The sequence below is a fragment of the Lotus japonicus genome, chromosome 6, assembly GCF_012489685.1.
Source record: "Lotus japonicus ecotype B-129 chromosome 6, LjGifu_v1.2".
Lineage (NCBI taxonomy): Eukaryota > Viridiplantae > Streptophyta > Magnoliopsida > Fabales > Fabaceae > Lotus > Lotus japonicus.
This window is the reverse complement of record NC_080046.1, coordinates 1,396,635-1,421,340: the sequence shown is the minus strand read 5'-3', so window position 1 is coordinate 1,421,340 and position 24,706 is coordinate 1,396,635. Positions and strand designations below refer to the sequence as shown.

At 40.3% G+C, this 24,706-nt stretch overlaps 4 protein-coding genes across 4 annotated transcripts; 1 reads left to right on the top strand and 3 right to left on the bottom strand.

Moving 5' to 3' along the window:
* Positions 1 to 102: 102 nt before the first annotated feature.
* On the top strand, positions 103 to 1,476 carry LOC130722844 (protein FAR1-RELATED SEQUENCE 7-like). The gene has a single exon (XM_057573693.1). The coding sequence runs from the start codon at positions 103 to 105 to the stop codon at positions 1,474 to 1,476; it is 1,374 nt and encodes a 457-aa protein (XP_057429676.1).
* Positions 1,477 to 2,155: 679 nt separating this feature from the next.
* LOC130722843 (uncharacterized) lies at positions 2,156 to 5,952 on the bottom strand. The gene is made up of 4 exons (XM_057573692.1): positions 4,905 to 5,952; positions 3,627 to 4,444; positions 2,708 to 2,850; positions 2,156 to 2,198 (listed from the first exon to the last, which is right to left on the bottom strand). The coding sequence occupies exons 1-4, from the start codon at positions 5,950 to 5,952 to the stop codon at positions 2,156 to 2,158; spliced, it is 2,052 nt and encodes a 683-aa protein (XP_057429675.1).
* A 66-nt stretch (positions 5,953 to 6,018) lies between these two features.
* LOC130722842 (uncharacterized) lies at positions 6,019 to 7,250 on the bottom strand. The gene is made up of 2 exons (XM_057573691.1): positions 6,682 to 7,250; positions 6,019 to 6,460 (listed from the first exon to the last, which is right to left on the bottom strand). The coding sequence occupies exons 1-2, from the start codon at positions 7,248 to 7,250 to the stop codon at positions 6,019 to 6,021; spliced, it is 1,011 nt and encodes a 336-aa protein (XP_057429674.1).
* A 1,504-nt stretch (positions 7,251 to 8,754) lies between these two features.
* On the bottom strand, positions 8,755 to 9,240 carry LOC130722837 (uncharacterized). Its single transcript, XM_057573685.1, has one exon. It carries the CDS (start codon positions 9,238 to 9,240, stop codon positions 8,755 to 8,757), a length of 486 nt encoding a protein of 161 aa, XP_057429668.1.
* Positions 9,241 to 24,706: the final 15,466 nt, after the last annotated feature.

The window sequence follows — 24,706 nt, the reverse complement described above, 5'->3', positions numbered from 1 at the left end:
TGAAGTACTTGAAACAATTACAAATATCTGACCCCGAGCTTTTTTTTTCGGTACAAAGAGAATAGTGAAGGTAAATTGGAGCACTTGTTTTGGAGTGATGGAATGAGCCAAATTGATTACAAGGCATTTGGTGATGTGGTTGCTTTTGATGCCACGTACGGTAAAAACAAGTATAGGTGTCCTCTGGTGTTTTTTTGCCGCGTTAATCATCATCAACAAATCATTGTGTTTGCTTCTGCAATTGTTGGGGATGAAAAGGAACCTGCGTATGTTTGGTTACTCCAAAGACTAATGGAAGTTATGAAAGACAAGGCACCTACGTCAGTCATCACAGATGGAGATATTCCAATGAAGAAAGCAATAAAGCTTGTGCTACCTCAATCCCATCACAGGCTTTGTGCTTGGCATTTGAGTCGGAATGCAACCTCAAACTTGCATAATCTTGAATTTACAGCTGCATTCAACCATTGCATGCTTGCTGGGTATTATGACATAGGGACATGGAAAAAAAAATGGACAGAGATGGTGGATAAGTTTGAGTTGCATGATAATGGATGGGTTCAGGAAATGTATGAAAAAAGGAGGATGTGGGCTGCATCGCATATGCGTGGCAACTTTTTTGCTGGATTTCGCACAACATCCCGCTGTGAGGGTCTTCATTCCAAAATTGGGAAGTTTGTTAATTCAAGGTGTAATATAACAGAGCTGATCCAACACTTATGCAGGTTGATGAATCATATTAGGTATAAAGAAATTGAGGCTGACTTTAATTCATCTTATGGTGAGGCTGTGTTGGAGACTAAATTCCAAAATCTTGAGAGGTCTGGTGCCAATGTCTTTACAAGGGAGATATTCTCCATGTATCATGCTGCACTACATAGGTCAGGAGATTCCATTGTTGTAGGCTACAAAGAAGCATCCAGCCAGTATATATTTTTGGTTTCAAAATATCGTGGTTCCGGACGTGAGTGGCATGTCTCATTTCAGCCGTCAACATTTTTTTTCCAATGTGCTTGCAAAAGGATGGAATCCATGGGTCTTCCTTGTCACCATGTACTTGCAGTCCTTGTTTATCTTGATGTCTGTGAATTGCCAAAATGTCTAGTCCTGCAGAGATGGACAAAGTTTGCAAAGGATGATGTGGACAAGAATGCAATGTTAGGATCAAAACACTTGGATTCCTTCTTGATTAGTAGGTATGGTGCCTTGATGAGTCAATACAGGGAATTAGCCTCATTTGCCTGTCGTAGGTTTGAAGATTTTCGTAATGAAAGAGATCGAGCGACAAAAGCTGTGCAAGAATTGAAGTCAAGGGCAATCAAGGACTGTGATGAAGAAGTTGATGATTTGGGTAATTCCTTTATTGGCCTTAAAGATCCTAATGTTGTTAGGACTAAAGGTACTGGTTGTCCAGGTTCGTCAAGTGCAGCTGGCAAAAACAAAGGCAACAAGAGGAAAGGGAGTAGGAAGTGCTAACAATGTCACCGATATGGTCATAATAAAACTACTTGCAAGACTACAACTAAAGCATGCCAGATGACAAAAAATACTGATGCGGAGACTGTGCCTACCCAAGAAGAATCATATGCAAATGTTGGGTAGTGTTGTGGATCAAGATGAGTAATTGAAATGTTGGTAAGCCCTTTGGCATTTACATAATTTGCTTACATACTGGATTTTGCTTTTCTTTCTTTGTTGACTAACCTATTTTCAATTCTTTTGTTGATTTCAGTGGCAGTCCACTTGAGTTGGAATGTGTATCAAAAGACTTGGAATGAAAGGAATGGAATGGGAGACTTCAGAGTTCATAATGAATGGAAGACTTTTGTTTTTATTTGGGTTGTAACTCTTAATTATCACTGAGATACTTCTTTATTTATGAATGTTGTGTTGTAGTTTATTTCAGGTGCCTATGCTTATGATAAATGTCTTTTAGTAGCTTAATCCTCACCACAAAGTGCATGAAATGATTAGTTCCTGTGGATCCACAAGATGCATGAATTGCATAGTTCCTTTTGGATCAAGATTTCTGACCACAATTTCTTTTAGTAGCTTAACATACAAGGCAGTAGTTTTTAACATTGTTTGAGATGAAGTTTTGAAAGAAGGTAGGGCACACTTATATAGGTTTCTCTTTGTGAGGTTCAGGGCATGATTACTTCGATTCCATCTGCTTCAAATCAATAACATATGTGTGCCTAACATATGAAGCAGATGCAGTTAATTTATCAAAGTACAAGGTTCACTCAAATATCAACCCCAATTCCAATTCAGAAAGTTGAATTGAAGAAATAGCCTTGGGTGGCCATTTCACATGATTACTTCCATTCCATTCCATTCATGGGTGCCCATTTCATTAACATAGCATTGGAAAATTGAAACAACAGAGGCCACAACAGAGACATTGTTGAACCAACAGTAAAAAAACAAGTCTTGGAGACAATAATAATTAACAAAAAGTAGGATTACTTCCATTCCATTTCCATTCATGGTGCCCATTTCATTAACAGATTCCAAACAACAGACACATTGATGAAGCAACAGAACAAAAAAAAAACAACACAACTACACAACATAGACGAGACACATAGGCACCAACACAAGTTCACACGGGAGCGATCATGAAGCTGAAAACATGCAATTCATGGGTTGGCATGAAATGGATCCGCTGCCCTTTCGTAATCCAATTGTTTTGGCGACTTCATACCATCCCTTTCCAACAGCACATTGATTCTTATTAACAACGTGCCAACACAGTGTGCAACCAAAGCGTTTCCCGTTTGGTGCTATCAACATGCACTTGTCTATGCTCCTCTTCATGTACCTCTTCACAAACCAGGCCCTGAGAGGCTGGCCATACATAGAGAAATCATGTGAGATAACTTAAAGAAACATGAAAAAATTGTAAAGAAAATGCAAAAATCGAAAACAAAGAAACAGATTCACATCAGAATCATAGTACAAAAGGCAGGAACCAAACCAAGGTTTGTCTTCCAGAGGCTTGGCTTGAGGTAATCTTTCTATTGAAGCCAGGACCAGGTGGTATGTTCATGTCATCATCGGAATCAGAACTGAGATCTATGATCTCCTGCTTGACCTCGACCACGGTGTTTTTGGTTGTGAAAGGAGGAGGAGGAGTGAAGAGATGATGAAGGAGAATCAAGGCTGAGGTGTGGTTTATATAAAACTGGTTTTGCCTGGGAGAAGGAGTAAATGTGGTGAAAATGGGAAGTTGAACCGCTTTGAATGACTATGGCTATAGGTTAGGAGTAGATTGACAGTTTAGTGAGTTTTTTTTTTGATAAGCCATGTAATATATATATTGATGTGAAGCACAAGGGGTACTTCTTCCCAATATACAAGTAATGTGAAAATTACAAGGACAAAACCATGAACAATGTCATAAACCCAATTCTTCTCCCACACAAATCCCCCACAGAACCGCCAGGAGCATCACTTACACTATATCATTCCAATCAAACACAACACTACCCTACCCCATTATTCCAACCATCGAAGATACCAGCAAACCCAACCAGACCATCACCTGTCTACTAATGAATAGCCTTCAAGCATAGTAACGGATTCGAACACCATTCAAAAAATGAAAAGCTAAATCCACTCACCTTTGAGGATAGCCATTGCCATGCCCTGACCTGAATCAGTTCAAACAAAGAAGCATCATCAAACTGTTCATCACGAAACAACACACCATTCCTAGCAATCCAAATTGACCAAATTGTAGAATTCCAAACCGCCCTCCAGCAATCATTTTGCTTCTGTGAAAGGAATGGAATATCATGCTGCATAATATGTGTGAGTCTATCTTCAGGTAACACTGTCACCAAGCCAATCCACCTATAACACGAGTTCCATAAAGGTGCCACACGGTTACAAGAGAAAAACAAATGACGTGTACTTTCCTCTGCATCATGACACAGATCACATCTCACAGCCTCCTCACCACTAATTATATTCCTGCGTTGAAGATTGACCTTGGTTTGTACTCTGTCAAGTAACACCCTCCACACAAAGGCGCTCACATTTGATGGAGCAATTCCTGACCACGCGTTTTTGAAAACCAACTCTTCCATATCAGCAATTGGGTCCAGTAAGTACACATATGCAGAGCTGACCGTATAAACCCCATCAGCCTCATGAATCCATCTCCACTTGTCCCCAGTACCCTGCTGCAAACTAATAGGTATCAGCATCTGTTGCAAAGCGTGAACCTGGTCCTGTTCCCTGCTACTTAATCCTCTTCTCCACATGAACTCCCAACCCCACCTTCCATTAAGCCACCGGCCCATGTCACATATTTTACCGTTTTTCTGTATTGATAACTGAAACAACTTAGGAAATTGCAGCCTCAACGATGCATTCCCTACCCACCTGTCCTTCCAAAACAAACACGCTCCTCCATCCCCAACCCTCAACCGCGCTCCTTCATCAAACCAGCAGGTTTCTTGGGTGTCAAAACACACCGACCAAAGATCTTTCCACCGGGCGGAAGCTGTTGTTGGACACCTAAGGGATCCACCACGAGACCTATCGCTATACTTAGCACGGATAAGCCTACACCATAAGCTCCCCCCCCTCCTGATTCAGCCTCCACCGCCACTTCCCAAGCAATGCCACATTGAATTTCTCCAACTCCTTCAACCTCAATCCACCCAGCTCCTTAGGAAGACACATTCTTTCCCAACCCACCCAAGCTACCTTGGACCCGTTCTCAACGCCGCTCTAGAGAAAGTTCCGCATGATTCTTTTGATACACCTTGCGACCCCCTTAGGCATCCTGAAGAAAGACAGATAGAATAATGGAAGGGCGGACAACACGCTTTTGATCAGACAGATTCGTCCACCGAATGATAGGGATTTCCACTTCCAAGAAGCGAGCCTACTCCTGATCTTAGAAACAACAGAATTCCAAAATGCAATTTTGCGTGGATTTCCCCCAATTGGGACACCTAGATATGTAAACGGAAAGTCCATGAGCCTGCAATTCAGCATATTAACAAAACTTGCCAACAAATTGCTGTCCACCGCTATCCCTCCACAACTGCTCTTCTTAAAATTGATCTTCAGTCCATAAGCTAATTCGAAGCAACATAGTATACATTTCAGAGTGACCACATTCCCAACCGTTGCCTCACCCATCAATAGAGTGTCGTCAGCGAACTGAAGGATTGAGATGTCCACCTCCTGATTTTCTCCAACTTTCACTCCATGAAACTTGCCCTCACTCACAGCCCTCTTTACCAAGCCGTTCAAACCTTCTGCGACAATTAAAAATAGGAATGGTGCAAGAGGGTCACCCTGACGAATACCTTTCTCCGGAATAAACTCCTCACTTGGGCTGCCATTCACCAAAATTGATACAGTAGCAGAGCACAAACACCCCTTAACCCATTTAATCCACTGGTCACAGAACATCATCCTTCTCATCATATATTCCAAAAATCCCCAATCAATTGAGTCATATGCCTTTTCAAAATCCACCTTGAAGACTAGAGTAGCCCTCTTCTTGCGCCTAACGTCGTGAATCACCTCATTTGCCACCACAACGCTGTCCAGCATGTTTCTACCCCCCAAAAACGCAGATTGGTTGCAGTCAATAAGCTTGGACAGAACCCTTTTCAGCCGGTTAGCCATCATCTTGGTTATAATCTTGTAAGCACAACCAATCAGGGAGATTGGCCTAAAGTCATTCAACCCACATGGAGTGTTTACCTTTGGAATTAAGGTAATGAAAGATGCATTACAACCCTTAGGCCATGACCCAAATTTATGGAATTCATCTACCATCATCTGAATATCCATCTTCAAAACATCCCAGAACTTCTTTATGAATCGGAAATTGAATCCATCTGGCCCCGGACTCTTATCACTGTCACACGCCCATACTGCTTCTTTTATTTCATCTATGTCAAATGTGTCACAAAGCATCATATTATCATCCTCTGACAACACCCCAAAGTTCACCCCATCCAGCTGCGACCTTGCTGCTTGTGAGCCTCAAAATCTGGCCTCAAAAAAGTCTTTTACACCTTTCTTAATCCGAATCGGATCCTCAGACCAATTACCGTCGATGGTGAGGCCAACAATGCTATTAGTTTTCCTCCTCCAGTTCACCAAGGCGTGGAAATACTTTGAGTTTGAGTCACCCTCCCTAATCCATCGGGTTCTGGATTTTTGCTGTAAAAGAGACTCATTCATCTTAGAGATTTTCCAGAACTCTGCCAACAATGTCTGCCGTTGTCTAACCTCTGCTGCAGAAAGATCCTCATCTTCCGCTCTCAAGTCGAGCTCATTGAACAAATTTACCAGCTCCTTTTCTTCTCGCTGACATTGCCAAACGCTTCCAAGTTCCATCTCTTCAAGCTCCCCCTCAACGCTTTCAGTCTTTCCTTCAGTACATATGCTGCCCTTCCCTGAAAGTGTTGCTCCTTCCATGTACCTGTAACAAAATCCACAAACTTTGGATGCTGCATCCAACAATTAAGGACCCTAAATGGTTTTGGGCCCCAGTTTTGATTGGTATTTCTCAGAACCAGAGGGCAATGATCTGAAATACTTCTATTCAGGGCCACTTGTGTACAGTGAGGCCACAAATCCACCCAATCATGACTCAGCAGAAACCGATCCAATCTACTCATTGCGGATCCATTCGGCCTATACCATGTATATTTGCGGCCATTTAGGGGAATATCCACAACCTCCATTCCCTCAATAAACTCATTAAATTCCACCATTTCCCTCCTCCCACCTGCAGAGTCAAGACCTATGCCTTTCCTTTCCTCCACACATCTAACAACATTGAAGTCCCTGGCGACACACCAAGCTCTAACATTACTGCCAGCTTTCCACGGCAGCAATTCCCTCCACAAAACACGCTTTCCCTCAATAGAACATGGTGAATATACATTTACAATAGCACACCGCTCTGACTGATTCTCCCATACTCCCACTAAGCCCAGAAACCCACCTCCCCCATGAACCTCCTCAGGATGAAACGCCCCACTTCTCCATATACTGAGTATACCGCCAGCCCTATTGGAAGCTGGAATAAATCTCCACTCACAATTAGCATCCCCCCAAATTGAGGTACACAACCTGTTGTCCACATCTTGCAATTTTGTTTCCTGAACTAACAACATATCTGCCTTCTCCTGACAAACCAGTTCTTTAATCGCTCGCCATTTCACTCTACTGGCGATCCCCCTAGCATTGAAGCATATGATCTTCATTGATGACTGCTTTCTGCCCCATGGGAAGCTGGATTCACATGAATGTTCCAGCCTCTATTGTCCCTTTTTTCAAGCTCAACTAGCCTCTCAATCATCTCTATGTCTGGTCCTGTAAATGTCGTGCCCAGAGCCTTACCAAGCTGCCAAATACATGATGCCTCATCCTGTAATTTTTGTACCCATTCGGAGCTGTCTATACCAACGCCATTAGGGACCACGATCGGATTACTTAGGGAATGAATTTGTTGCCGCACCCTCCGTCGAACCACAGCAGCGGGAGGTGCTTGAGATGATGAAACTCGGCTACCTGAATTTGAGGATTCTTCATCCGCAACTTTCCAATTCATTGGATTGCAACCTTGGCCTTCTAATTCAGGTTCCCCGAGGGTCATGTGTTGGTGGAGCCACCTCTTCCTGATAAGGATAGGCTCTATCTGTTTGATTTTGTAAAACTAGTGCTGCTTGGTTCTGTGTTTGCACTAATGTTAAACTGGGCTCCGCTCTGCTTGCTCCATCAAACTGAAGAGCAACCCCAAGCCCCAACGGCCCACCAGCGATTCCACTTGTAGTTGGGCCTAAAGATCCAACACCATTTTGAGCCCGATGTTGCTCACTCAACCTGGGTTCATTAATATTTGTTAAATCCCTATCACCCCCCCCCCCCCCGTTCAGCCTCATCACATGCGGAACGTTGACCCATCACGTGCACCAAATTTAAGTCTCTAGCATTCCCCACATTCGTGCGCACATGGCTCGAATATTGGGCCCCATCCAATGATTGCCCATGATTGCCTCCACTGATTTCAAAAACATTCCTTTCCCTTACGTTTTGTATTAACGTCGCATTAACATCCTTTGACGAAACGACTCCCCCTAGTTCGCCGCCGCCATTAATGGGACTTTCAGCGATCTTCCACCGATCCTCCGCCGCCACTACCTCCTCATCGCCGGACCACCCCTCCAGCTCATCTGAGAGCTCCTCTTCATCATATGATGGAGGTTCTGGTTCCCATATGTTTTCTGGAAGTTCAACTCCAATCTCCTCCACTAACCGCACCCCATATTCGAGCCCATTGATTCTTACCTTCTTGAAAATCGCCAGCGGATCTAGAGCACATGTCCTTACTTGAAAACGAGCATAGTCAAGTTTTTCAAATGCTTCAGTCCTTCTGTCAATGGCCACTACCTCCCCCGCCTGGAGCACAATATGATTGAAGCATTTCAGCCCACAAAGATTTAAGGGAAGCCCATAACAGCGAACCCAGGTCAATCTGTGACTGGGAATAAATGTGTGGCTCCATCTATGTACTGATTCAAAAACGTCGCATACCCACTCCTCATCACCCCTCAGAGTTTCTTCCAAATCCTCAACACCTTCTCCAGACATCAGAATCAAATTGTCACCCATGTGTTTAGCTTTGATACTACTGAATCCATGCAAAACGAATGCCTCTTGGATATCATGAAGAGAGTTGAAGTCCCTTAGCTTGCCTACCAAGCTTTTTCAGAGCCAAGTATTCTTATCTGACCCCTCCTCGCCGTCAGGATCCACCCATTCTGGGACAGTGTTCCCCCCGGGTGCATGCCCTGCATCACGTCGTACCTCCCTCCACCCCTGTCTCTCCCTCTTAATCTTCCTCGCTTCCCTGTACTCCGAAGCTTTTGCCAGGACTTGTGCATACGCCTGTTTGGCATGACCCTTTGCTCGAACCACAGGAGTCACATGGCTCACCACCTCGTGCGTTGGCTTTCTCGACACAACCCTTTCTTGACTTGGTCTCGTGGCATTCGTCTGCAGCGCCGGGTAGCGTGGCCTATTCACCTGAATTCGCATGGCGCCGATGAAGATGCCTCCTAAATCCCATTCCAGACCCTCCGCATTCCTCACATCAAGGAACCTCACAAATCCAAACCTTCGTCCCCCTTTATCCCTTTTTTTTGGAATGAAGACCTCCCACACCCTACCATACCTTTGAAATACCCCCCACATCTCCTTCTCCCCAAAACTTTCAGGGAAGTGCGTGAAGAAAAACGAAGTGATCCTCCCATTGAACTGATGTCTACTCGTCTCCCCCTTCCTAACCCCATCACCAGTGTGAGTAGCATGGTTCCTCACCACCTTTGAGTGGTCAGCCCGTCGAGCTCTCCTCACCTCTACCCATCCACCCTCGTGTTGCTCCCTCTCTCTCTCTCTGTCTCTCTCTCTCTGTCTCTCTCTCTCTCTCTCTCTCTACCCATTCTCTATTAGAGCAGTGTATACAGTTTAGTGAGTGGACATTGGCTGTGAGGGGCGGTGATTTAGACCAAGCCTTGAGACTTTTCAAAGTAATTATGTCAAGAAAAAAAACTGATATGAGTGCCATAATTTGGACTTTGACATACCTGTTGCTGCCAGACGTTACCACACATCAAATGTCTTTCAGAAATTCCCTGGTGATGTAATGAATAAATTGATTTCCCAAAGGAATAGAGGCATATATGAAACGGTTTCATTAAGACCTTAAAACCCATTTAGACCAATCCACAATAACCTTGAGTAATTCAGATACACTAAGGGATTTGCAGTGTCAAAAAAAATAATTAATTTTAAAAAAAACATCATAAATAATTTGGAAACTTTCATCATTAAGCAGGACAAGTAAGAACACTAAGAGGGGATGACAGCCTTTTTCTGCTTGTAATTGAACCTGCTCTAACTAATCACACTGCAAAACAACGAGTTAGGCATGACTTTGCACTTTATTTTTTTCAAGAAAAAAAATTTTCTGCTGAAATGTAACTTACATCCCAGGGTCTACATCTCCAAAATCGTTCAAAATTGAGGGGATATGTGGTGGGAGTCCTAACAGGGGATGACTGCCTTTTTCATGGTTGCAAAACACAAAGAAAATGAAGGACATGGTGAAGAAGGTTTGTCCAGATTTAAGGGGATATATGGTGGGAGTCCCTTTATGGGATTGGCTTGTCTATTCTTCTTCAATTGAATACTGAAAAGCATGGACCCCTCATAAATTTGTTGACTGACGGGTAGGTAAGAGAGAAACCGTGTTTGTCTTGTTATGGTTTTTTGAGGGCAACTTAGTGGGGCATTTGAAGTCAAACAAATTAAATGGAGGGAAATATAAAATCCAGGAAGGAGGGAAATAGAAAATCCAGATGGAGGGAACTTGAAAGTAAATAAGTTCAAAGTACTCTCACAAATCATTTGGAGGAAAGTTGAAAGTAAATTACAAGGAGGGAGAGGAAAATTCAGACTTGCAAACCCTAATTAGTCTTGAACCTCACGGTTATGTTGGAGATTAAGCCGAAGGCACTAGATCCTCAAGATTAATAATGACGGAAGCCTAATTAGTGTTGGTGTTTAGGTCAAAGGTACTTGAACCTCACGGTTATGTTGGAGATTAAGCCAAAGGCACTTGATCCTCAAGATTAATAATGACGGAAGCCTAATTAGTGTTGGAGATTAAGTCAAAGGTACTTGAACCTCACGGTTAGTGTTGGAGATTAAGTCTAAGGTACTTGAACCTCACAGTTATGTTGGAGATTAAGTCAAAGGCACTTGAACCTCAAGATTAATAATGACAGAAACCTAATTATTGTTGGAGATTAAGTCAAAGGTACTTGAACCTCACGGTTAGAGTTGGAGATTAAGCCAAAGGCACTTGAACCTCAAGATTAATAATGACGGAAGCCTAATTAATGTTGGTGTTTAAGTCAAAGGTACTTGAACCTCACGGTTAGTGTTGGAGATTAAGTCAAAGGTACTTGAACCTCACGGTTATGTTGGAGATTAAGTCAAAGGCACTTGAACCTCAAGATTAATAATGACGGAAGCCTAATTAGTGTTGGAGATTAAGTCAAAGGTACTTGAACCTCACGGTTATGTTGGAGATTAAGTCAAAGGCACTTGATCCTCAAGATTAATAATGACGGAAGCCTAATTAGTGTTGGTGTTTAAGTCAAAGGTACTTGAACCTCACGGTTAGTGTAGGAGATTAAGTCAAAGGTACTTGAACCTCACGGTTATGTTGGAGATTAAGTCAAAGGCACTTGAACCTCAAGATTAATAATGACGGAAGCCTAATTAGTGTTGGTGTTTAAGTCAAAGGTACTTGAACCTCACGGTTATGTTGGAGATTAAGCCAAAGGCACTTGATCCTCAGTGTTATGTTGGAGATTAAGTCAAAGGCACTTGAACCTCAAGATTAATAATGACGGAAGCCTAATTAGTGTTGGTGTTTAAGTCAAAGGTACTTGAACCTCACGGTTATGTTGGAGATTAAGCCAAAGGCACTTGATCCTCAAGATTAATAATGACGGAAGCCTAATTAGTGTTGGAGATTAAGTCAAAGGTACTTGAACCTCACGGTTAGTGTTGGAGATTAAGTCAAAGGTACTTGAACCTCACGGTTATGTTGGAGATTAAGTCAAAGGCACTTGAACCTCAAGATTAATAACGACGGAAACCTAATTAGTGTTGGAGATTAAGTCAAAGGTACTTGAACCTCACGGTTAGTGTTGGAGATTAAGCCAAAGGCACTTGAACCTCAAGATTAATAATGACGGAAGCCTAATTAGTGTTGGTGTTTAAGTCAAAGGTACTTGAACCTCACGGTTAGTGTTGGAGATTAAGTCAAAGGTACTTGAACCTCACGGTTATATTGGAGATTAAGTCAAAGGCACTTGAACCCCAAGATTAATAATGACGGAAACCTATTTAGTGTTGGAGATTAAGTCCAAGGTACTTGAACCTCACGGTTAGTGTTGGAGATTAAGCCAAAGACACTTGAACCTCAAGATTAATAATGACGGAAGCCTAATTAGCGTTGGTGTTTAAGTCAAAGGTACTTGAACCTCACAGTTAGTGTTGGAGATTAAGTCAAAGGTACTTAAACCTCACGGTTATGTTGGAGATTAAGTCAAAGGCACTTGAACCTCAAGATTAATAATGACGGAAGCCTAATTAGTGTTGGTGTTTAAGTCAAAGGTACTTGAACCTCACGGTTATGTTGGAGATTAAGCCAAAGGCACTTGATCCTCAAGATTAATAATGACGGAAGCCTAATTAGTGTTGGAGATTAAGTCAAAGGTACTTGAACCTCACGGTTAGTGTTGGAGATTAAGTCAAAGGTACTTGAACCTCACGGTTATGTTGGAGATTAAGTCAAAGGCACTTGAACCTCAAGATTAATAATGACGGAAACCTAATTAGTGTTGGAGATTAAGTCAAAGGTACTTGAACCTCACGGTTAGTGTTGGAGATTAAGCCAAAGGCACTTGAACCTCAAGATTAATAATGACGGAAGCCTAATTAGTGTTGGAGATTAAGTCAAAGGTACTTGAACCTCACGGTTATGTTGGAGATTAAGTCAAAGGCACTTGAACCTCAAGATTAATAATGACGGAAGCCTAATTAGTGTTGGAGATTAAGTCAAAGGTACTTGAACCTCACGGTTATGTTGGAGATTAAGTCAAAGGCACTTGATCCTCAAGATTAATAATGACGGAAGCATAATTAGTGTTGGTGTTTAAGTCAAAGGTACTTGAACCTCACGGTTAGTGTAGGAGATTAAGTCAAAGGTACTTGAACCTCACGGTTATGTTGGAGATTAAGTCAAAGGCACTTGAACCTCAAGATTAATAATGACGGAAGCCTAATTAGTGTTGGTGTTTAAGTCAAAGGTACTTGAACCTCACGGTTATGTTGGAGATTAAGCCAAAGGCACTTGATCCTCAGTGTTATGTTGGAGATTAAGTCAAAGGCACTTGAACCTCAAGATTAATAATGACGGAAGCCTAATTAGTGTTGGTGTTTAAGTCAAAGGTACTTGAACCTCACGGTTATGTTGGAGATTAAGCCAAAGGCACTTGATCCTCAAGATTAATAATGACGGAAGCCTAATTAGTGTTGGAGATTAAGTCAAAGGTACTTGAACCTCACGGTTAGTGTTGGAGATTAAGTCAAAGGTACTTGAACCTCACGGTTATGTTGGAGATTAAGTCAAAGGCACTTGAACCTCAAGATTAATAACGACGGAAACCTAATTAGTGTTGGAGATTAAGTCAAAGGTACTTGAACCTCACGGTTAGTGTTGGAGATTAAGCCAAAGGCACTTGAACCTCAAGATTAATAATGACGGAAGCCTAATTAGTGTTGGTGTTTAAGTCAAAGGTACTTGAACCTCACGGTTAGTGTTGGAGATTAAGTCAAAGGTACTTGAACCTCACGGTTATATTGGAGATTAAGTCAAAGGCACTTGAACCCCAAGATTAATAATGACGGAAACCTATTTAGTGTTGGAGATTAAGTCCAAGGTACTTGAACCTCACGGTTAGTGTTGGAGATTAAGCCAAAGACACTTGAACCTCAAGATTAATAATGACGGAAGCCTAATTAGCGTTGGTGTTTAAGTCAAAGGTACTTGAACCTCACAGTTAGTGTTGGAGATTAAGTCAAAGGTACTTGAACCTCACGGTTATGTTGGAGATTAAGTCAAAGGCACTTGAACCTCAAGATTAATAATGACGGAAGCCTAATTAGTGTTGGTGTTTAAGTCAAAGGTACTTGAATCTCACGGTTATGTTGGAGATTAAGCCAAAGGCACTTGATCCTCAAGATTAATAATGACGGAAGCCTAATTAGTGTTGGAGATTAAGTCAAAGGTACTTGAACCTCACGGTTAGTGTTGGAGATTAAGTCAAAGGTACTTGAACCTCACGGTTATGTTGGAGATTAAGTCAAAGGCACTTGAACCTCAAGATTAATAATGACGGAAACCTAATTAGTGTTGGAGATTAAGTCAAAGGTACTTGAACCTCACGGTTAGTGTTGGAGATTAAGCCAAAGGCACTTGAACCTCAAGATTCATAATGACGGAAGCCTAATTAGTGTTGGAGATTAAGTCAAAGGTACTTGAACCTCACGGTTAGTGTTGGAGATTAAGTCAAAGGTACTTGAACCTCACGGTTATGTTGGAGATTAAGTCAAAGGCACTTGATCCTCAAGATTAATAATGACGGAAGCCTAATTAGTGTTGGTGTTTAAGTCAAAGGTACTTGAACCTCACGGTTAGTGTAGGAGATTAAGTCAAAGGTACTTGAACCTCACGGTTATGTTGGAGATTAAGTCAAAGGCACTTGAACCTCAAGATTAATAATGACGGAAGCCTAATTAGTGTTGGTGTTTAAGTCAAAGGTACTTGAACCTCACGGTTATGTTGGAGATTAAGCCAAAGGCACTTGATCCTCAGTGTTATGTTGGAGATTAAGTCAAAGGCACTTGAACCTCAAGATTAATAATGACGGAAGCCTAATTAGTGTTGGTGTTTAAGTCAAAGGTACTTGAACTCACGATTATGTTGGAGATTAAGCCAAAGGCACTTGATCCTCAAGATTAATAATGACGGAAGCCTAATTAGTGTTGGAGATTAAGTCAAAGGTACTTGAACCTCACGGTTAGTGTTGGAGATTAAGTCAAAGGTACTTGAACCTCACGGTTATGTTGGAGATTAAGTCAAAGGCACTTGAACCTCAAGATTAATAACGACGGAAACCTAATTAGTGTTGGAGATTAAGTCAAAGGTACTTGAACCTCACGGTTAGTGTTGGAGATTAAGCCAAAGGCACTTGAACCTCAAGATTAATAATGACGGAAGCCTAATTAGTGTTGGTGTTTAAGTCAAAGGTACTTGAACCTCACGGTTAGTGTTGGAGATTAAGTCAAAGGTACTTGAACCTCACGGTTATATTGGAGATTAAGTCAAAGGCACTTGAACCCCAAGATTTATAATGACGGAAACCTATTTAGTGTTGGAGATTAAGTCAAAGGTACTTGAACCTCACGGTTAGTGTTGGAGATTAAGCCAAAGACACTTGAACCTCAAGATTAATAATGACGGAAGCCTAATTAGCGTTGGTGTTTAAGTCAAAGGTACTTGAACCTCACAGTTAGTGTTGGAGATTAAGTCAAAGGTACTTGAACCTCACGGTTATGTTGGAGATTAAGTCAAAGGCACTTGAACCTCAAGATTAATAATGACGGAAGCCTAATTAGTGTTGGTGTTTAAGTCAAAGGTACTTGAACCTCACGGTTATGTTGGAGATTAAGCCAAAGGCACTTGATCCTCAAGATTAATAATGACGGAAGCCTAATTAGTGTTGGAGATTAAGTCAAAGGTACTTGAACCTCACGGTTAGTGTTGGAGATTAAGTCAAAGGTACTTGAACCTCACGGTTATGTTGGAGATTAAGTCAAAGGCACTTGAACCTCAAGATTAATAATGACGGAAACCTAATTAGTGTTGGAGATTAAGTCAAAGGTACTTGAACCTCACGGTTAGTGTTGGAGATTAAGCCAAAGGCACTTGAACCTCAAGATTAATAATGACGGAAGCCTAATTAGTGTTGGAGATTAAGTCAAAGGTACTTGAACCTCACGGTTAGTGTTGGAGATTAAGTCAAAGGTACTTGAACCTCACGGTTATGTTGGAGATTAAGTCAAAGGCACTTGAACCTCAAGATTAATAATGACGGAAACCTAATTAGTGTTGGAGATTAAGTCAAAGGTACTTGAACCTCACGGTTAGTGTTGGAGATTAAGCCAAAGGCAGTTGAACCTCAAGATTAATAATGACGGAAGCCTAATTAGTGTTGGTGTTTGAGTCAAAGGTACTTGAACCTCACGGTTAGTGTTGGAGATTAAGTCAAAGGTACTTGAACCTCACGGTTATGTTGGAGATTAAGTCAAAGGCACTTGAACCTCAAGATTAATAATGACGGAAGCCTAATTAGTGTTGGTGTTTAAGTCAAAGGTACTTGAACCTCACGGTTATGTTGGAGATTAAGCCAAAGGCACTTGATCCTCAAGATTAATAATGACGGAAGCCTAATTAGTGTTGGAGATTAAGTCAAAGGTACTTGAACCTCACGGTTAGTGTTGGAGATTAAGTCAAAGGTACTTGAACCTCACGGTTATGTTGGAGATTAAGTCAAAGACACTTGAACCTCAAGATTAATAATGACGGAAACCTAATTAGTGTTGGAGATTAAGACAAAGGTACTTGAACCTCACGGTTAGTGTTGGAGATTAAGCCAAAGGCACTTGAACCTCAAGATTAATAATGACGGAAGCCTAATTAGTGCTGGAGATTAAGTCAAAGGTACTTGAACCTCACGGTTAGTGTTGGAGATTAAGTCAAAGGTACTTGAACCTCACGGTTATGTTGGAGATTAAGTCAAAGGCACTTGAACCTCAAGATTAATAATGACGGAAACCTAATTAGTGTTGGAGATTAAGTCAAAGGTAATTGAACCTCACGGTTAGTGTTGGAGATTAAGCCAAAGGCAGTTGAACCTCAAGATTAATAATGACGGAAGCCTAATTAGTGTTGGTGTTTGAGTCAAAGGTACTTGAACCTCACGGTTAGTGTTGGAGATTAAGTCAAAGGTACTTGAACCTCACGGTTATGTTGGAGATTAAGTCAAAGGCACTTGAACCTCAAGATTAATAATGACGGAAGCCTAATTAGTGTTGGTGTTTAAGTCAAAGGTACTTGAACCTCACGGTTATGTTGGAGATTAAGCCAAAGGCACTTGATCCTCAAGATTAATAATGACGGAAGCCTAATTAGTGTTGGAGATTAAGTCAAAGGTACTTGAACCTCACGGTTAGTGTTGGAGATTAAGTCAAAGGTACTTGAACCTCACGGTTATGTTGGAGATTAAGTCAAAGACACTTGAACCTCAAGATTAATAATGACGGAAACCTAATTAGTGTTGGAGATTAAGACAAAGGTACTTGAACCTCACGGTTAGTGTTGGAGATTAAGCCAAAGGCACTTGAACCTCAAGATTAATAATGACGGAAGCCTAATTAGTGCTGGAGATTAAGTCAAAGGTACTTGAACCTCACGGTTAGTGTTGGAGATTAAGTCAAAGGTACTTGAACCTCACGGTTATGTTGGAGATTAAGTCAAAGGCACTTGAACCTCAAGATTAATAATGACGGAAACCTAATTAGTGTTGGAGATTAAGTCAAAGGTACTTGAACCTCACGGTTAGTGTTGGAGATTAAGCCAAAGGCACTTGAACCTCAAGATTAATAATGACGGAAGCCTAATTAGTGTTGGTGTTTAAGTCAAAGGTACTTGAACCTCACAGTTAGTGTTGGAGATTAAGTCAAAGGTACTTGAACCTCATGGTTATGTTGGAGATTAAGTTAAAGGCACTTGAACCTCAAGATTAATAATGACGGAAACCTAATTAGTGTTGGAGATTAAGTCAAAGGTACTTGAACCTCACGGTTAGTGTTGGAGATTAAGCCAAAGGCACTTGAACCTCAAGAGTAATAATGACGGAAGCCTAATTAGTGTTGGTGTTTAAGTCAAAGGTACTTGAACCTCACAGTTAGTGTTGGAGATTAAGTCAAAGGTACTTGAACCTCACGGTTATGTTGGAGACTAAGTCAAAGGCACTTGAACCTCAAGATTAATAATGACGGAAGCCTAATTAGTGTTGGTGTTTAAGTCAAAGGTACTTGAACCTCACGGTTATGTTGGAGATTAAGCCAAAGGCACTTGATCCTCAAGATTAATAATGACGAAAGCCTAATTAGTGTTGGAGATTAAGTCAAAGGTACTTGAACCTCACGGTTAGTGTTAGAGATTAAGTCAAAGGTACTTGAACCTCACGGTTATGTTGGAGATTAAGTCAAAGGCACTTGAACCTCAAGATTAATAATGACGGAAACCTAATTAGTGTTGGAGATTAAGTCAAAGGTACTTGAACCTCACGGTTAGTGTTGGAGATTAAGCCAAAGGCACTTGAACCTCAAGATTAATAATGACGGAAGCCTAATTAGTGTTGGAGATTAAGTCAAAGGTACTTGAACCTCACGGTTTGTGTTGGAGATTAAGTCAAAGGTACTTGAACCTCACGGTTATGTTGGAGATTAAGTCAAAGGCACTTGAACCTCAAGATTAATAATGACGGAAACCTAATTAGTGTTGGAGATTAAGTCAAAGGTACTTGAACCTCACGGTTAGTGTTGGAGATTAAGCCAAAGGCACTTGAACCTCAAGATTAATAATGACGGAAGCCTAATTAGTGTTGGTGTTTAAGTCAAAGGTACTTGAACCTCACGGTTAGTGTTGGAGATTAAGTCAAAGGTACTTGAACCTCACGGTTATGTTGGAGATTAAGTCAAAGGCACTTGAACCTCAAGATTAATAATGACGGAAGCCTAATTAGTGTTGGTGTTTAAGTCAAAGGTACTTGAACCTCACGGTTATGTTGGAGAATAAGCCAAAGGCACTTGATCCTCAAGATTAATAATGACGGAAGCCTAATTAGTGTTGGAGATTAAGTCAAAGGTACTTGAACCTCACGGTTAGTGTTGGAGATTAAGTCAAAGGTACTTGAACCTCACGGTTATGTTGGAGATTAAGTCAAAGGCACTTGAACCTCAAGATTAATAATGACGGAAACCTAATTAGTGTTGGAGATTAAGTCAAAGGTACTTGAACCTCACGGTTAGTGTTGGAGATTAAGCCAAAGGCACTTGAACCTCAAGATTAATAATGACGGAAGCCTAATTAGTGCTGGAGATTAAGTCAAAGGTACTTGAACCTCACGGTTAGTGTTGGAGATTAAGTCAAAGGTACTTGAACCTCAAGATTAATAATGACGGAAACCTAATTAGTGTTGGAGATTAAGTCAAAGGTACTTGAACCTCACGGTTAGTGTTGGAGATTAAGCCAAAGGCACTTGAACCTCAAGATTAATAATGACGGAAGCCTAATTAGTGTTGGTGTTTAAGTCAAAGGTACTTTAACCTCACGGTTAGTGTTGGAGATTAAGTCAAAGGTACTTGAACCTCACGGTTATGTTGGAGATTAAGTCAAAGGCACTTGAACCTCAAGATTAATAATGACGGAAGCCTAATTAGTGTTGGTGTTTAAGTCAAAGGTACTTGAACCTCACGGTTATGTTGGAGATTAAGCCAAAGGAACTTGATCCTCAAGATTAATAATGACGGAAGCCTAATTAGTGTTGGAGATTAAGTCAAAGGTACTTGAACCTCACGGTTAGTGTTGGAGATTAAGTCAAAGGTACTTGAACCTCACGGTTATGTTGGAGATTAAGTCAAAGGCACTTGAACCTCAAGATTAATAATGACGGAAACCTAATTAGTGTTGGAGATTAAGTCAAAGGTACTTGAACCTCACGGTTAGTGTTGGAGATTAAGCCAAAGGCACTTGAACCTCAAGATTAATAATGACGGAAGCCTAATTAGTGTTGGTGTTTAAGTCAAAGGTACTTGAACTCAAGATTAATAATGACGGAAGCCTAATTAGTGTTGGTGTTTAAGTCAAAGGTACTTGAACCTCACGGTTATGTTGGAGATTAAGCCAAAGGCACTTGGACCTCAAGATTAATAATGACGGAAGCCTAATTAGTGTTGGTGTTTAAGTCAAAGGTACTTGAACTCAAGATTAATAATGACGGAAGCCTAATTAGTGTTGGTGTTTAAGCCAAAGGTACTTGAACCTCACGGTTATGTTGGAGATTAAGTCAAAGGCACTTGATCCTCAAGATTACTTAATGACGGAAGCCTAATTAGCCATTGAGTTTATATCAACAACACTTCATCCTCACGGTTAGTCAATTGGATTAAGTACATGACAGAATTAATAATTGGGATTAAGTTAAAGACACTTGATATTAAGAAGTAGTAATTGAGATTGTGTCAAACAAATTTGATTATAAATTTCTAATTAGTTGTCATTGCATGATGCCATTGCATGATTCCCAAACCCTACCGAAACAAAGTTCCCTTCTCTGGTTACATTTTACCATAAATAAAGAAAAAACTAACTACCCAAGCTAACACAACAACCACAATGGTGGAAAAGGCCAGATTCGTATTCATCATCTCACAATCAAGCTTCCTTTGAAGCTTGCTAATCTTGTTCTTGCTTTCCTCAAGTTTCCTATTTGTATCCTCAAATTTTGTCTTCAATTCTTCCAGTTTCTTCTTCGAATCCTCCAATTCTGTCTTCAACGCATCAATACCTCCTTGTCTTGCTGAACCTAGTCCAACTTCATCATCCCACAAGAAGAATCCACAGTCCCTTGGTGTCTGAAAAAAAAGTGCAAGGTATTTTGTTGTGAAAAGTGAAGGATTTCAATGAATGGAATCAAATTAAAATTGACTGAAATTGAAATTATGTACAATTTTTTACCTTGAAATTCCTGCATCTCTAGAAATGTCTTCCTGGATTATTATTAGTGTGGGATGTGAGGTACACAATGAGTTCACCACACGCACATATTCCTCCAGGAGGCATGGAGTATGTACCCGTAGAAGCACATGAACCAGAGGAACATGGCCTTCTCATGGTTGAGGAAGAGATTGAGTGAAAGAGGGGAAGAAATAGAAGGAGATGAAGAACAATTGGGTCTGTTGAGGTGACAATAGAGGAGGTGAGAGCTCACCCAAATTTAAAGGGTTATTTAATTAATTGAGGGGCTTAATTACTAATCTGCATTAATCATGCAACTAATAAGGGAGTACTTGTCTGAAGGTCTAATTGGACAAACTAACTAGAGGAACTAACTTCCCTAACTTCATTCCTCACCTTAATTACTTGAGGAACTAACTACTTCGTTCACCCCACAATTGGTTACAGCAGATACTTTGCTTATACAGGTCTTCACGTGTTGGAGAGAATAAGAAGAATCACCAAATGGAAAAAATACTTGAAGATAATCTGAACCTTGCTTTTTGCCTTGGTTGTCAAAATAACCCGTTATAGTGAAAGTTTGTGAGGAACGATGGAACGATGCCTATGAACCTAAAGTTGTCATAATGCTTCCACAATTTGTATTGTCACAATCAACAACCTGCTCAGGTCTGCTACTGTACTATTGAAAAGGTTTTCGTAATAAAAAATGCCAAGGTACAACAAGCGTTCGAAACCACAACTTGCCTCCATAGAAAATGACAAAATGGAAAGTCAAAGTAATGGGAAGTTATAAATTGAACTGGTCGTAAGTTAATTTCATGATTAATGCAACATTGGTGTTTATTGCCGGAGGAATGATGGAAGATTGAAGAAGTTAACAACTTCAACTCAAACTACTTTGTCAATGAGTATTAATGAATGATCTTTGCCTGTTCTTACTCATACTTGAAGTCAACCTAGTTCCATTTTTGGGTGTCAAGATCCTTGCATGATCCTTATGTTCTTCATGGAACACCCTTCTCATCATGATGTAATCATGAATCAACATTTTTCCATTACTCCCTTACTCCTATTATAAACAACATTAACACAAAATCAAATAATGAGTTTAAGCACATGTTGACATGATAAAGACAATTAGTGGAAAAGACAATCTCATTAGAAAAAAAAGCTACAACATAATTACATTAACAAATAAATAAGGTTCAATCAAATGTGAATGGTGATTTGATTATAAAATGTCACTCAAATAAGTACAAGATTAAATGTAACTCAATTGAGTTTTTGGTCTAGGGTGTATTGTTGCCTATATATTTGTCTTAGGTCGAACCAAACAAATTCACATTGACCGGTCCTTTTTTTAATTCATGAAACCACACAACATACAAGGTTGGAATCTACCTAGTACAAATGGGATAGGGTGGCCACGCATCAACCCAACGTCAAATACATGGTTACATGCAATAAATGCATGCATGAAAGTAGAAACAAATGGTATCGTGCCTTCTAACCTATACTACTTCTTTTGTCATTCACTCACCATTGGCCTTAGTTAACATACCAAGAAATCCTTGCTTGTCTACGGTTTAGTACACAAGCATTGGATGCCACATGTTCTTGTATAAGTAGATGGCACAACTAACCATTAACCTCTTCATTCTCATTCTCACTTACTAACTCAATCTCTGAACCTCTACTTGGTTGGTTTGGTTTAACATGAGCAGTCCAAATCAGAATGGTGAGAGGGGACAAGATCTTCAAGAAGGAATGGGGGACTGCATTCAATTCGATGCTCGAAGGGACCACTTGATGGTGGTATGTTTCTATTCCCTATGTCTATTTTCCACTCCTCACTTCTTCTCTATCTCACCAACCATAACATCCTTGCCTTTTTAACCCTTTTTTAGGTAATGGAAAAGAGATGGAATGAAATAAGTCTTGGCATCCAAGGGATTTTAAATGCAATCTGTGATCAAAATACATGCATCCGGGTGTGTCTACAATAGCAACCACATCTTTATTTTGCAATCAAAATTATCACCATGTGTTTATTAAACCATACGATATCACTTTTGTGTAGGGAATTGAGCGTCGTATGGAAGCTATGGAAGATCAATGCCTAGCTATTTCTAAGGACTTGAAACAGGTTCTGACTCTACATGAATCCAACACATCCAACGCATTCTCAAGATTCCAAATGACCCCAAAAGTTGATATGGTTGGAAACAAAAAAAAGGAGGTGCATGTTACACCTCCTTCAAGGATCAAACAAAAAACCACATTAACACCTAAACACCCAAAACAAAGTAGGGAAATTCCACCATCGCCTGTGCTCACGAAGGTTATAATGGACATTTCATCTGATGATGATGATGCTTCTCATTATGATGAAGGAGTGAACTTGGCTGACAACCATGTGTCCAGAATGCATATTTCACTACCAAATGTTAAAAAGACCTTCCTACATGAAAAGTTCACAACCAAGAAGGTTGTTGGTAGTGCTTTCCGCAGAGTTCAAAGTGCAAAGCCCCATCAAACCCTTGTATGTGTTACTTTCATTTTGACTTAGAATATTTTTTATTTCAGTGTTGGAAGGTAAAATAATAGACATGAAATGAATATCTACAGGTTAATGTTGTCAACTCTGCTGCACTTCAAGCAAGGAGGTTGTCATTCACTCATTCACCAACTGATAATAGAAACAAAAAGGTTAAGATCGAGTCAGCTTCATCTGTAGATGCTGACATAAAACCTGATCAATAACTACCTGGAAGTAGCAGAAACAAGGATGTTGCTAGGGGAAAGAAACCTGCATGTGATGTACTAAGAAGTGTGTCACCATGTTCTCCTAAGGTTAAACAAGTGTTGGAATTACCTAAACCTTAACTTAACACCTAATTTTTATGATATTATTTAACATTCCATGTTTATGGTGTTTTGTTCACAGAACTTCACAAATTTGTTCATGCCAACTACACAAATGGGTTTGAACAATGACCAAGAAAACCTTGCTGATTATGTGTTCAGAAATACATTGGATCCAAGGTAAAAAAGCTTCCAAATTACAATTCACATTGGACATTAAAATGATTCTAACTTTGGAACAATACTCACACTTACAGCGAAGTTCTATTCCTCATGGGTGAGACTTATGGTACACGTAAGGATTTTCAACGATTGTGTCCAGGTGTCATAGTGGAGAAAAAGGTAACTTAAGGGTTTGCTACAATAGGCATGCCATGAGCTTATGATATTGGCAAGAAATCTTTTTCATAATTATTGAATAAATCTTAAATAGATAATGGCATGCATGAGCTAGATGCCTAACACTATTGTTTTTTAGATTGTGCTGTTCATGGCCTTGAAAATCAATTGGATCCAAAGCTTGACACCTACACCAACAGTGTGGGCTTTTCCACCCTCATTTGTGGTAAGTAATGTAACAACATTGAAAGGGGCAAACCCTAGCACACTCACTGAGAAATACCTCAAAGACTCATTAGTAGCCTAAATATTCCTTTTTTCTTTGTAATCTTCCAGGTGGATGTTATGAAAGGGACAAGCCATATCACACTCACTGAGAAATACCTCAAAGACTGGATGCCAGCATTTGATAATCTACACTATGTATGTCACTCAATCAAAGTACTTTTTTGCTTAATCAAAAATTTATTACACATGGGAACACTAACCATGATAAATGTGATTAGGTTTACATTCCCATTGAGGGTTGTTGTGGTCTTTGGTACATGGCAGTAATTTCTGTCACAGACCAAATGGTTTACTTCTGGGAATCAGGTTGTATGAGTATGAATGATTTGACAAGAAAAAATACTATCAGGGGATTGGTAAGAAGTTTTATTCAAGTTGGCCCTACTAGAGTAGAACTAACTTCACTTTACACTACATATTCATAACCACATTTTTGTTGGTTTTCCTAGTGTGGAGCAATATCTCAGATTGTTTTCACTCAATACATGACATCAAACAGCCTAACTCAACTTCTTGGAGTGGAAGGATGGGAGATTTCAGTTGTTGATGGGATCAACAATACTGGACCTGGAAGATAGTAAATATCACTTTCAATATTTCCTTCCTGCAATTAGTTTTCTTCATGAGGGAATTAACATGACCATTTTAATTTAATTACATTGTAGTTATAACTCGGCAGTTTGGGTCCTTCATTGGATGGATATAGAAGATTTTTTCAAT